A 12,845-nucleotide genomic window follows, 5' to 3' on the forward strand; every position below is an offset into this window, starting at 1 on the left:
TTACTGTAAATGACAAGTGGAGTGTTGCACTTACACTCCGGCGCACTGCTGTCCGCTTCCTGTGGGGAGAGTTGGTGAGTCAAGATTACGCAGATAGCCCTAATCACCAGAAGAGAGCTTCACAAACAGTTAGTCCATAGATCAATAACAGCGAGAGAACAATAAGAAGAACGCTCCTTCAAGTGCAAAATAGTTTAGACAAGAACCGTTAACGCACAAGTAACTATTTTTAATCGTTTACAAACTTGACCTTAATATTATGATTCAAGATGACATTTTCATTCATTATTAAGATGAGCATCTGCTTTCATCACAGACTACACAAATCTGACAATGTTTATTTTTTTACTCGCTCACCTGCTTCGGCCGTGGCAACAAGCGCCAGAGGCTGTCGACGAGCCAACCCGTAACACTGCAGAGAAGACATCCGGGAGTTAGGTGACAATGCGGCACACACACACAAGAAAGCCACCGGGTGACTCGGAGCGCCATTTCAGGCCGGGAGATCCCACTGCCTCATATCATCGTTAACTACTCGGAAAGTAGGCGTTTGACAAATTGACTATACAGCAGGGGCGGACTGGTAATCTGTAGCTTCTGGAGAACGGCCGGTGCTCTGGACGGCCGGCAGCCGCCATACATACATCAGTGTTTTTACCCCCCCATCCTCTATGATTATCTACAGTTCGCATCCAATCCGACAGGTGGCAGCAATGCGCTTGGCTGTTAACCGCCAATCTGATAGGAGAAGAACGAAGAAAGCACAGAGTAGCCTACTTTGGTAAAGCCTTACTCCTTGTGGAAGCAAAATAGTGACGAGCGTGGATAAATAATATGGATGGTGGAGGCAAAAAAAAGAAAAGAGAAGGGTGGCGCAAAGAAGGTTAGAGAGAAAAAACTGAAGAAATGTCAAAAGTTGACACACATGTTCGCAAGCAGCAGTGTGGCTTCAACTGCCACGCCAGCCAGCAACAGCCCAGCCCCCGGCGATGGTGAGAGTGGGAGCGGCAGCCACCCTCACGTGTAGCCGGTGCAGGGAGAGACAACAGACGAGGGAGAGGGTAATGATGAGCCGGTGGAAGTTCCCCAGACGAGCACAGGGCAAGTAAGTAGGGATGAAGAGGGTTACTTGCTAGGTATATTGGCAATTGTTATCCATCAGGTAGCTACATTTTAAATGAAATAAATGGCAATTAAAGGGTTAGTGCCAGCGAGTCCATGTCCCCGTTTGCAATCGTGCTAAGTTACAGTATGCTAGCCCTACTATCCCTCTCCTAAGAAAAAATATTTTAGCTGTAAAACAACGTATCCACACGCAGCAGCAATATTAATTCAGAAGAAATATAGTCTCCTGCCTTTTTCTGGTTCTACATAGAGATCCTGAGAGTGTTCTGTTCATTTCTCAGTGAATATTCAAGCTAAAATGTATAATTACAGCCTCTTTTCATTGTGATTGATCATAAATCATACCATGTTTTCTTTGTGCTTCAGGCAGTCTCCTGCCTTTTCTGGTTCTACATTGAGACCTGTTAATTTCTCATTGAGTATGCAAGTTAAAATGTATGATAATGCAATGTGTAGTTCTTCATAGCCGCTTCATTTTTCTCTTAAAATGCACGAAATTGATGCATTTTACAATAAAATATTTTTTCAAAATTCTCCCAGGGAGGCATGCCCCCAGACCACCCTAGAGGGTCTGTGTTATCCTTTGTACAGCAATTCTAGTGGGCTGGGCTGAGTCAAAGTCCAGTTTTTAGTCCCAGTCCGCCCCTGCTATACAGTATATGAAAATGATGCTATATTGAGGTACTTTGTATTCCGATAGGTTATCAATATGCTCCTGTCTGGAATCCATAAAAGATGTCACTGTTTAATCAATGAACCAATAGGTCGCGCCCAAAGCTTTTCCACTTGAACAAAATTTTCCACTACAATACCGTCTTTGAAAACTCATTGGCTGCTATTGACGGTGCGAAACTTCATTTGGCACTACCAACCCAAATGAATTGGATGTCTAGTGCCGTCAATGGCTTTCAAACATCTATCGTTTTCAATAGGCTTCAATGAGTTAAGAAAGACACTCATTTGTTTCCAATGTTGCAGTAAGATAGTGGTTTGACCTGCACATAATTTGCTTGGGCGGACCAAACAAAATGATGCGACGAGCATCTGGCCCCCGTGTCGCCAGTTTAACACCTCTGTTCTAGGACCAAGCCAGCTTTTTGTATGGACCGGAAATGGCCAAGAAACTCTGAGGCGGATGATGTCATTTGACTCACACAGCCGGCACGGCTGCGTCCTGACGCTCGGTGTGGGGCGTCGCCTCTTCCTGAAAAACAGAAACGTGCGCATGTCACGGGACCCGAGGTCGAGCGCGTTGCAGAAAACCTAACCTTGGCACCGCTCTCCACACTGATAACAGGCGCACGAAGCACCGGGCGCTCCCTGTCAGGACAAGAAGTCGACATGTCACGCCTTAACTCCTTCAAAGTGGAAACGAGTCACCGAGTTGAACGGAACCTGCTCGTCGTCGCCGCCTCTTCCCATTTGGACTGGTCCTAGAGGAACACCGAAAGAAGGAGAAAAGCCCATGCCGAATATACTAATGAGACGATGACAACCGACGTGCGCATCTGACCTGTTGAGGGTCCCCCGGTTGGGTCTCAGGGGGCCGGGGAAGCATTTTCAGGAGCCAGCTCATCGCGACCTAGACTTACTGCGAAAGGACAACACGTACACAATGATTATAAGTAGGCTCTTAATCCGCAGTTTGCCATGAATAAAGAATCATTCGGTCAAAGTCCAAAATTAGCCTTTGAATGTTTTAACGTGACAAACAGAGCTCTGTAGCTGGAAGATGTTGCATCTCCTGGACATAGTTCTGTGTTAAGCCATCCCTCCAACTATTCCCTGTCATTTACTTGCTAAACACTAACATCCACTTATTATAAAAGTGACATGACGAGAAAAAATAAAAGATGCTCGGCACCCTGACAATCCTCGAGTCCCGTCAATACTCTCCTCTTCCGAGTTTCTAAACAGAAACAAGCTAACCTTGGTTTATTATGCCAATATAGGAATCAGTCAACTTGAGAAAGGAAAAAAATCGGGTTATGTTTTCATACTGAGCTTATAGTTGTAAATTATCTTTGATACACAAAGCAGAGAAAAACAGCAGAAATACATCCTGGGCCTGAGGTCAAAAGTCTGTCATCAGCAAAACCGTGCAGCACTGTATGTTAATACAGTACTAGGCACCAAAATGTGCCTTACACCATCGAAACAGGAGAAGAACAACAGTTTGGACACACCTTCTCAATTATGCCTTGTCTTTACTTTTGTGACTATATACATTTTAGATTCTGACTGAAGGCATCAAAACTATATATTAAGACGTGGAATTATGTACTACAAAACAAAGGGGAAATTATAAAAAACATCTTTCTAGTTTCTTCAAAGTAGCCACCTTTTGCTTTGATGACTTTTTGCACACTGTTTGCATTCTCTCGATGAGTTCCAAGAGGTAGTCGTCAGAAATAGTTCATCAGATGTCAAGTAAAACCCTTAGTAACAGTGTTGTTTTCGTCGACGATGACGATAACGAAAATATTTTGTCAACGAACTATTTTTTTCATGACGATGACGCGCTGAAAATGTGTCTTGGGAGACTAAAACATAACGAGATGGATGCCACTTGTCGTTTGACGACATGAGAACGAGATGAAAATTCGCCAGTTTCCGTCATAAATTCACAATGTGTGATATTTTCTTGTATGTGTAGTTAGAACGCATTTAGCAGTGTTTGGTTGTGTCACTCATGTGACGTGCTGCGCCTCCCCCCGACCCACACACATTCTTAAGCGTGTGCCCATTCCAGGCTCCTTTTGTGAAACGTGTCAGGTGCTGCTTGGTAAGTTTCGTTTTCTCATCTTGGCTATGCCATGTTGCTTTAGTCTTTAAAGGTTTGTGCTGAGTGATCATCACCCACTAAACCAGGGGTCGGAAACCTATGGCTCACGGGCCAGATGTAGCTGTATGTAGATGTATGGCTCTTTTGACGGCTGCATCTGGCTCGCAACCAAATCTTTAATTATTAAAGAAAAAAAAAAAAGTTTGCGGCATATGTTAACTTTTTCAATGCTCCGTCAACACTTCCGCACTTCGCACTAGATATCATCAAATAGCAACTGAGATGTGCTACGTTAGATCCCCCAAGTCCCATGTCATTGGCTGCGTGAGCCCAGGGTGATCATGGGACACGTAGTCTATATACTACAACCAGAAAAAGTAAAAAAGACGAGGAGTATCGCACTTTTCAGCAGGACATAAGGACATAAATGCTACACAGTTTTTTTCTTTAGCTTTGGATGTGTCAACAGACGTAAGCTATTTATCGCAGTTCAGCGTGATTGGAAGGTTTTGACTATGAAAGGGACAACAAGAGGGGAGGATTTATTTAAGTCCTTCACTGAGTTCTGTAAAGAAAAAATCTACCGATTGACAGTGTCGGGAATAACACCCGTTATAAATAACGCCGTTACATAATGGCGTTATTTTTACAGTAACGGGGTAATCTAACTAATTATTTTTTCCGCCGTTACCGTTACTGACGGTCAAAAGCGGTGCGTTACTTACTCGGAATAAATCGAAGAAACTACCAGCTGTAGCGAGTCTACTCTGCTCTATTTGTCATCCAAGACTTGGAGTGCGTTCAGGTTCGAGAAAAGCGCACGTACTTCTTATGACTCCAGGCTGTTTGTCCCTGCTCATTCAATTAGACAATGCTTTCCAAAGCTTGCTAACATTTCTGTGTTTGCTACACCTTAATGCTAGCCTCGTTCTCATCCCCCACTGTCAGCCAGCAAGAATGCTGCTTCCATCTTGAGGACGGCAGACGCTTTGAGGGTGACGGGAGGAGTAGGGGGACGAGGCTACCTGAATGCACCCCCTGGATAGATGCGATGGAAGTGATTGTGCTGGCTGAGGGTTAGAGTCATGTGTCATGGTAAGCCAATCAGAGCCGGTGTTTTCACATACAAACCGGAACAGCGCATGTGGCAAACACACACGCATAAAACAAATGCAGAGGGATATGATGGCAGAGCATTCAGAGGAAAATTTGTCCTTTACGAGGGGGAGATATAAACACTTTTTCAACTTGGTCGAAATTAAAGGAAAGAACGTGCATGTATTTTTTCATTATTGTCACCGATTATCGGTACCTATGTATTAAGTATTCGAAATAAACGTGTTCAATCAATCAATCAATCAATGTAAAGTGTAATTTATGTCCCGGGGCAAAGCTTTTGTCAACATCTGTGGTAAGCAATTCAAATCTGCTGAAGCACCTAACAACTAAACACGCTACCACAAAGCTAGTGGCGAAAAATCTTACTGTTTATTTTTGATGCACTTCAAGTGTAGGATAAATCTGTTGCTGGTGAGGTGCAATAAATATTACAAGGTTCTATAACACAACTACCTGTCTGTTCTTCTTTATTCAACTGACTCGAATACTGCTCAGAAAATTTCAAATTCTTTGACATACAACAAGTTCTTTTTAAAGTAACGGAAATAGTTACTTTCCCAGGTAACTAGTTACTTTTACAATAGAGTAATTCAGAGACCAACTCAGTTACTTTTTGGAAGAAGTAGTGAGTAACTATAACTTATTACTTTTTTAAAGTAACATGCCCAACACTGCCAATGGATAAACCTGTTTTGGTGTGCACTGATGGTGCTCCGTGCATAAGTATCCAAGTATCAACCAGAATACAAAGCCATCAGCAAAACCAGGCAGCACCAGAATGTTGAATCAATAATAAGAAATACTCATCATTGACCAGCAACAGCATAACTATGTTATTAAAAAGAATTCAGAGACTAACCCAAACCCTTGTACTTTAAAAGTGTTGAAATTACACAAAAGGCACACATTACTTGTATTTTTAGTTTTAAACATATTGTATGGCTCTCACGCAGGGCCAGCCCAGGCCATTTGGGGGCCCTAAGCAAAATAATGCAAAGGGGCCCATATTTTTGGCCCACCATTTCGTCACAGTGTACCGTGAAACCCATACATGCAATCCAACCCATACGTCCATATTTTGTATATTAATCAGATTTTGTTGCACTGCATACTTCAAACTTCTCACCCCAAATGATTGTCAGTACTTACAGTAGATGGCGCCAAACCTTTTTCTAAAAGAGGAAAGAAGTTAAGGAAGAACTTTTATTTTTTTGAAGCTTGTAATCAAGTATTAAAACTCACAAAAGTCAAATAAAGCAAACTGTAGTAAACAAAATAGAATATAAATTAAACAATTGCCAGATTGGGGGGCCCCCTAGTGGTCAGGGGCCCTAAGCAGCTGCATAGTCTGCGTATTAGCTGGGCCGGCCCTGCTCTCACGGAATTACATTTAAAAATATGTGGTGTTCATGGCGCTCTCAGCCAAAAAGGTTCCCGACCCATGACCTAAACTAAGAGTTCGCATTAGCATTAGCATTTAGCGCGGTGTCTCTGTGTCTACTTACTCTTGGAAACTCTTGGAAAACATTTTACACACAGTTCGTGGTGTCCACGTGAGCTTAATTATTTGCAAATAATATGCTGATTTCCTGCTGAGTTTGTACTCTCATCATGAAAATGGCGATGTCCTTGTAGACAGTTATGTGCTCGTCTGTCATGTTCATTCGAAATTGTTGGAAACCTTTCATTTATTTATTTATTTATTGATGGACTAAAACTTTTGAAGTTTATAGACGAAAACATTTTGGGAATCGTGGACTAAAACTAGATGAAGACGAACACATTTTGAAATGACTAAAATATGCCTAAGACCAATAGGTGTTTTCATCCAAAAGACTAAGACTAAGACGAAAAATAAAATGGCCGTCAAAAATAACACTATTTAATACTAATCGTTGACAAAGATGGAATGAACTATTCTTTTCCCATGACATCCGCCGCTTTTGTTTCCAAGCAGCCATGAGATGAGTGTGGAGATCAGCAGAGATAGCCAGGGAGGGGCGGAGCTTAAGGGGGTGAAGGCATACCCAGGACTGGGCCTCCAGAGGGCCTAATGGGGGTATGGTTGGGCGAGGGGAGGGTCGAAAACAAAGGTAAGATGATGCGCTGGGCTAGAAAATAGCGTTTGTGGCTAAAATACTGTGGAAGAGCCGAGGTCATGAGTAGGTGCGCTCGAGTCATGAACCACGAGCACCCCCCTGGCTGGTCGTCGTTGTCAAGTCGTGAACCACTACTGCCCCTGGCCCCTGCTCGAGTGACTCATGGAGCCAGTTGTGACTCATTTTACCCGGGCCCAGTTCACATTTGTTTTGTCACTGGTGCCAGGCCCACACTTCTTATCATTCCTGGCTTCCTGCCTACCAAATACGCTGTTTCCTCCTCTAACACCAATGAAAAAGTGAACAAACCGTTGACTAAACAAAGCGAATAGCCAAACAATCCACATGTGAATGAACGAGGCGGAGAAATGAACGCGTGAAGGAAGGAATGAAGGCGCGAGCACTTATGTTTGTGTCTCATCCAATTAGCCATAAGCCCCTTCATCTTAATCCTTCCCTAGTCATAGCAGGTGAGCATTTTGCTAGAGGCCTTCCTTTTCACTTCTTCCAGTTGAAGCCGTTCCAGTACCCGTCAAACGGTCAGCGACAAATGTCGACGCTGCCCAAGTGAGAAACGGGAAAAAAAGATTATTTTGCATATCATTTTGCATCTGTGTACCCGTAAAGAGTGTCTATCCACTGAACTGATAACTGCAGTACTAGATGGCAACACATAGGGGAAACTAGAGCTGGGAATCTTTGGGCACCTAACGATTCGATTATGATTCAGAGGCTCCGATTCGATTATAAAACGATTATTGATGCACCCCACTCCTTTTTTTTTTTTTTTTTTTTAATTTGTTTTGTACATTAGTTCCAAAATTGTTCAAAAATCCTCTCAGGCTAAACCAAACTACAATTTCAATATTAAGTTAACATATAGCAGTAAACAAATATACAAAAATAACATTAAATAAAAAAACTCCAGTCCCCATTCTATATCAGCAGCTTTAAACTACTTTCAATTAATTTAATGTTGTGAATCAACCGTTAAAGTTGTTAAAATTGCTCCTGTTATTCCATAATTTCTCTTTTGTCTACTTTCAACATGTGAAAGTTTAAAAACTATTTTAAAGATAGATTCAAGTCAATATTTTACCGATTTAGGAGTATTTTAGATAAAAAGTTAATTAGGTTCGCTTGGAAGGTTCGCAACAACAGCCTTGCAGGGAAGTGTACTGCTTTAAGATGGCGGCCGTTACTAACGCCCGCATCTAGTTTTTTGTAGATGTGCTGGTAACGATACCGAAGCTATATTGCATCTAGTCCTATATAAATGATATCTACCGTAACATAATGCGGCTTGTAGCAGCTTTTCGGCAGCAGTTAGGTATGTTTTTTTTTTTTTTTTTTTTATCTCGTGGCATGAGTTGAGCTAGAGCCGTGAGTTGAGCATTGGCGTTACCCGAGGGGCCGGGTAATGAGAAGCATGATGTTTAGCTACTCTCGCTCCGTCCCTAATAGGGAATGGGACGTACTACGTCATTGTTTGGACGTGCCTCCATGCTGGCAATATGATTCACTTCCGGGCCGGCAGAGTCAATGCGGATTGTAACGTGTGGTAGTGCTAAGCCAGCTCTTTCGGTGTTTTAGAAAGAAAATATGGGTGCTTATTGTTGCGTTACCGGGTGCAACAGCGTCTCCTACGACAAAAAAAGGGGTTAGGAAAAATGGACTCACTTTTCACCGTTTTCCTGCATGGAGGACCAAATATCAGATCACGAAGGTACGACGGATGGCTGGATTGCAGCTGTTCGTCGGAAAAGCATTTATGATCATATTTCTGCTGGAATGAGAGTGTGTTCCTGTCATCTCTACTCTTGTAAGTTGAACGCTTTATCCACTTTTGGTTTCAATACGTTTTTGTTTTTTTACACCGTTGTGTAAATCTGCCTCGGTAGCAATGCCCGCCTACTACGACTCACCTACCTGTTGTGTTCCTAGGTAAACCTGCTGACAACACATCCCGATTGGTCACCATCTCTCTTCTTGGATCATTTGACAAAGAAAATTTGTTCAATGGAGTGGTTCCATTTGTCCTGTGTCGGACTCAAACAAGCCCCTGCAGCAGACGCCATCTGGGTCTGCCCTTCTTGTCGATGAACTGCGGGCTTTTAACTTGTGAAAATGCAAGAACTTTAATGCACATATTTATTCTGCCTGGCTATTTAACTATGGCCAGTGATGTATTATTATTATTGTTATTTTTTAAACCACTTTGACAAAGACACGTTTCATTGTAATGTTGAATTTATATATTCTATTATTATTTTTAAATTATAATATTCTTATTTGCACTTATGGAGACTTTAGACTGTCAATTCAAATAGTGTTGGAAAAGTTGCAATACCTAAAATAGAAATGCAAGAACTGTAAAGTACATATTTATACACCTTTATTTACCTAAGGCCACTGGATGTTTTTTAACTGCTTTGAAAAAATACAGGTTTTGTTGTGATCTTGTATTTATATAGTATATAGCTTTTTATAATGTATCATGTATTATAATATTTGCTGCCCCCTGCCAGAGTGTGGGCCATTTTGTACTAAAAGGATTTTAAACTGTCAGTTCAAATACTGTGTTGGAGACTAGTACTTCCAATACTTAAAATGGAAATGCAAGAACTTTAAAGCACATATTTATCCTGTCTGGCAATTTACCCAAGGCCAGTAAATAGTGTTTTAAACTGCTTTGACAAAGACACATTTATTGTGATCTTGTATTTGTGTATTACTTATAATTATATAATATTTGCTGCCACCGTCAGAGGGTGGGCCTTGTTTGCACTAATTTAAAGATTTTAAACTGTCAATTCAAATATCGTATTGGAGAAATTGCATTACTTGAAATAAATCTATTGCAACTTATCAGTCCCAGTTCTTGTCTACAACACTGTCCAAAAATTGTCAATGCATATTCCAAATAGAATAACAAAATTAAGTCACCTGACTTTGTAATTATTACACCTGTTTATTATGAAGACCTGAAGTAAACAACAAGCAGTTACAGTTTGTCAAGAAGTTGTTCAAGTCATGTTTTGGTATTCATACTTTATTGACTTTTCACAACAACACTTGGGATCGTGTTTGTAAGAGCAGAGCAAACTGAAGTTTCAGCGTGCACTCTTCGCCTTTCCAACCTCTCATAACGCTCCGATGTGGTGCGCTTGACCTCAGAATAACCCAAGAAGAGATATGGTGACCAATCGGGATGTGTTGTCAGCATTTCATATGCAGGTTTTCCTAGTAACACAACAGGTAGGTGAGGAGGAGGAGAAGGTTAGCATTGCTACCGAGGCAGATTTACACAACAGTAAAAAAAAAACAACAACAAAAAACGTATTGAAACCAAAACGGATAAATCGTTCAACTTACAAGAGTAGAGATGAGGGGAATACACTCTCATTCCAGCAGAAATATGATCAAGAGAAATGCTTTTCCAACAAACCGCTGCGCCCCAGCCATCCGTCGTGCCTTCGTGATCTGATATTTGGTCCTCCATGCAGGAAAACGGTGAAAAGTGAGTCCAGTTTTCCTCGCCCTTTTTTTAGTCGTAGGAGAAGCTGTTGCACCCGGTAACACAACAATACACACCCATAATTTCTTTCTAAAACACCGAAAGAGTTAGCTTAGCACGACCACACGTTACAATCCGCATTGAGTCTGCCGACCCGGAAGTGAATCATATTGCCAGCATGGAGGCGTGTCCAAACAATGACGTAGTACGTTCCATTCCCTATTGCGTACCGAAGACCGCACGGCGTGCTGAGTGTGTCGTACTTCTGCTTTACTTGGCATATTTCAATAATCGGAATTTGGATGTTTGTGAATCGTTCTCGAATCTTCCACGGCCGAATCGCGAATAATCTAAGAATCGGAAATTTTGCACACCTCTAGGGGAAACCCTTCTATGTCATAAAAGTGTTCCGCAACGCTGCTTCCTCACCTTCACAAACGTAAAAGTCAATCATGTTACAATATTTAAATAACACCTACTTCGATTGCAACCAGATACGAGTTAGTGTAGTATTAGTGAAACAATGCTGCTACCAAGGGGCATAGCTACGTTAATTAGCAAAGTTAACATAATTTACATCACACTTAATTTTTGCAAAATACCCTTACTGTTGTCTTCCCCATTTTGTACAGCTGGTTACCAGCAGTGTTGTTTTTGGCAGCCCTTTAATTTTTGTTTTAGTCTTATGGACGAAAATACTTGTTAGTCGTTTTTTAGTCATTTCAAAATGTTTTCGTCTTCGCCTCGTTTTAGTCGATGAAACATACAAATTTCATCTAGTTTTAGTCGATACTTAAAATATTTTGTCTGTAAAATTCAGTTTCAGTCCAAGAATAAATGAAGGTTTCCAACTAAGGTATTCAGACACGGCGCTCCGCATACGCATAACACGCACTGCGCGTAGGGCACCAACCCTGCCTGAAGGGGCACAAAAAAAAAAAAATCAAGTTTGTAAAAAATCCTAAAAAATAATAATTGTAATAATAACAACTATATATAGTATTTAAAATAAAACTTATAACTGATAAATGCAAGTAATACAAATATAAGTAACATAGGCTCATTATTTACACAAAAAAAAGAATCTCCTGTGCGGCCCTCTCGTCAGTCTACCTTTGGTGCCCCCCGCCCCCGCCCAATTCCCTAGTGGTTTGCTCCACTAAGCTTCAGTAGCAAATTTGGCAGAAGTTTATTCTTGAAACGAAATGTCATCGAAAAGACAACAAAGAGTTGGGGGCGGAAAAAAGGAAGAGGAAAAAGCAGCGAGATGATGCCTGCGCATCACTTGCAGGTAAGAATTATTATTATTATTTTTTTTAAACAATTGTTTATTATCAGCTACATTTACATGACTACAATAATCTGATAACTGGGAATAACCAGGTAATGACAATAATGAGATGTGACCAGGGCCGGAGTGGGACTCATTTTCGGCCCTGGAATTTCATGCCTCAGACCGGCCCACTCATTTAAAATTATGTCATTATGCATACACGTGTTAAGTTCAGTGTTCTCTAAAGCCGTGTACTGTAATTCTGTGTATTCCAATTCAGTGCAGGTCATGGTTGTTTAACAAGGTGGCTTTATTTTAACAAGTGCAACACAACATATTTTGAACAAATTTAAAAATGGATTTTAAAAAAAACTATATTAAATGATACATTTGAAAAATAAATTAGGCCTGTCAAATGATTAAAATTTTTGATCGAGTTAATTACAGCTTAAAAATTAATTGTAATTAATCGCAATTCAAACCATCTATAAAATATGCCATATTTTTCTGTAAATTATTGTTGGAATGGAAAGATGAGACACAAGATGGATATATACATTCAACATAAGGTACATAAGGACTGTATTTGTTTATTATAACAATAAATCAACAAGATGGCATTAACATTATTAACATTCTGTTAAAGCGATCCATGGATAGAAAGACTTGTAGTTCTTAAAAGATAAATGTTAGTACAAGTTATAGAAATTTTATATTAAAACCCCTCTTAATGTTTTCGTTTTAATAAAATTTGTAAAATTTTCAATCAAAAAATAAACTAGTAGCCCGCCATTGTTGATGTCAATAATTACTTACACAATGCTCATGGGTGCTGAAGCCTATAAAATCAGTCGCACCCAAACGCCAGCGGAGGGCGGCAAAACTCCATAAAGCACAATTAACAAGTGGGCATGTCATTGTACTGTC

The 12,845-nt window shown here is 40.7% G+C and overlaps 1 protein-coding gene across 5 annotated transcripts in view; it reads right to left on the minus strand.

Moving 5' to 3' along the window:
• LOC130913744 (cyclic nucleotide-gated cation channel beta-3-like) overlaps positions 1-12,845 on the minus strand; it is a 78,633-nt gene that overhangs the window by 13,954 nt on the left and 51,834 nt on the right. For all 5 annotated transcript variants that reach the window (XM_057832591.1, XM_057832608.1, XM_057832576.1 and 2 more), the window contains exons 2-7: positions 2,639-2,716; positions 2,521-2,558; positions 2,394-2,445; positions 2,280-2,329; positions 358-412; positions 35-59 (exon numbers count right to left, since the gene is read on the minus strand). In XM_057832591.1, coding sequence (XP_057688574.1) covers positions 35-59; positions 358-412; positions 2,280-2,329; positions 2,394-2,445; positions 2,521-2,558; positions 2,639-2,701 — 283 coding nt within the window. In that variant the 5' untranslated portion in view covers positions 2,702-2,716. The remainder of the gene's footprint in view (positions 1-34; positions 60-357; positions 413-2,279; positions 2,330-2,393; positions 2,446-2,520; positions 2,559-2,638; positions 2,717-12,845) is intronic.

This window comes from Corythoichthys intestinalis, chromosome 1, assembly GCF_030265065.1.
Source record: "Corythoichthys intestinalis isolate RoL2023-P3 chromosome 1, ASM3026506v1, whole genome shotgun sequence".
Taxonomy (NCBI): domain Eukaryota; kingdom Metazoa; phylum Chordata; class Actinopteri; order Syngnathiformes; family Syngnathidae; genus Corythoichthys; species Corythoichthys intestinalis.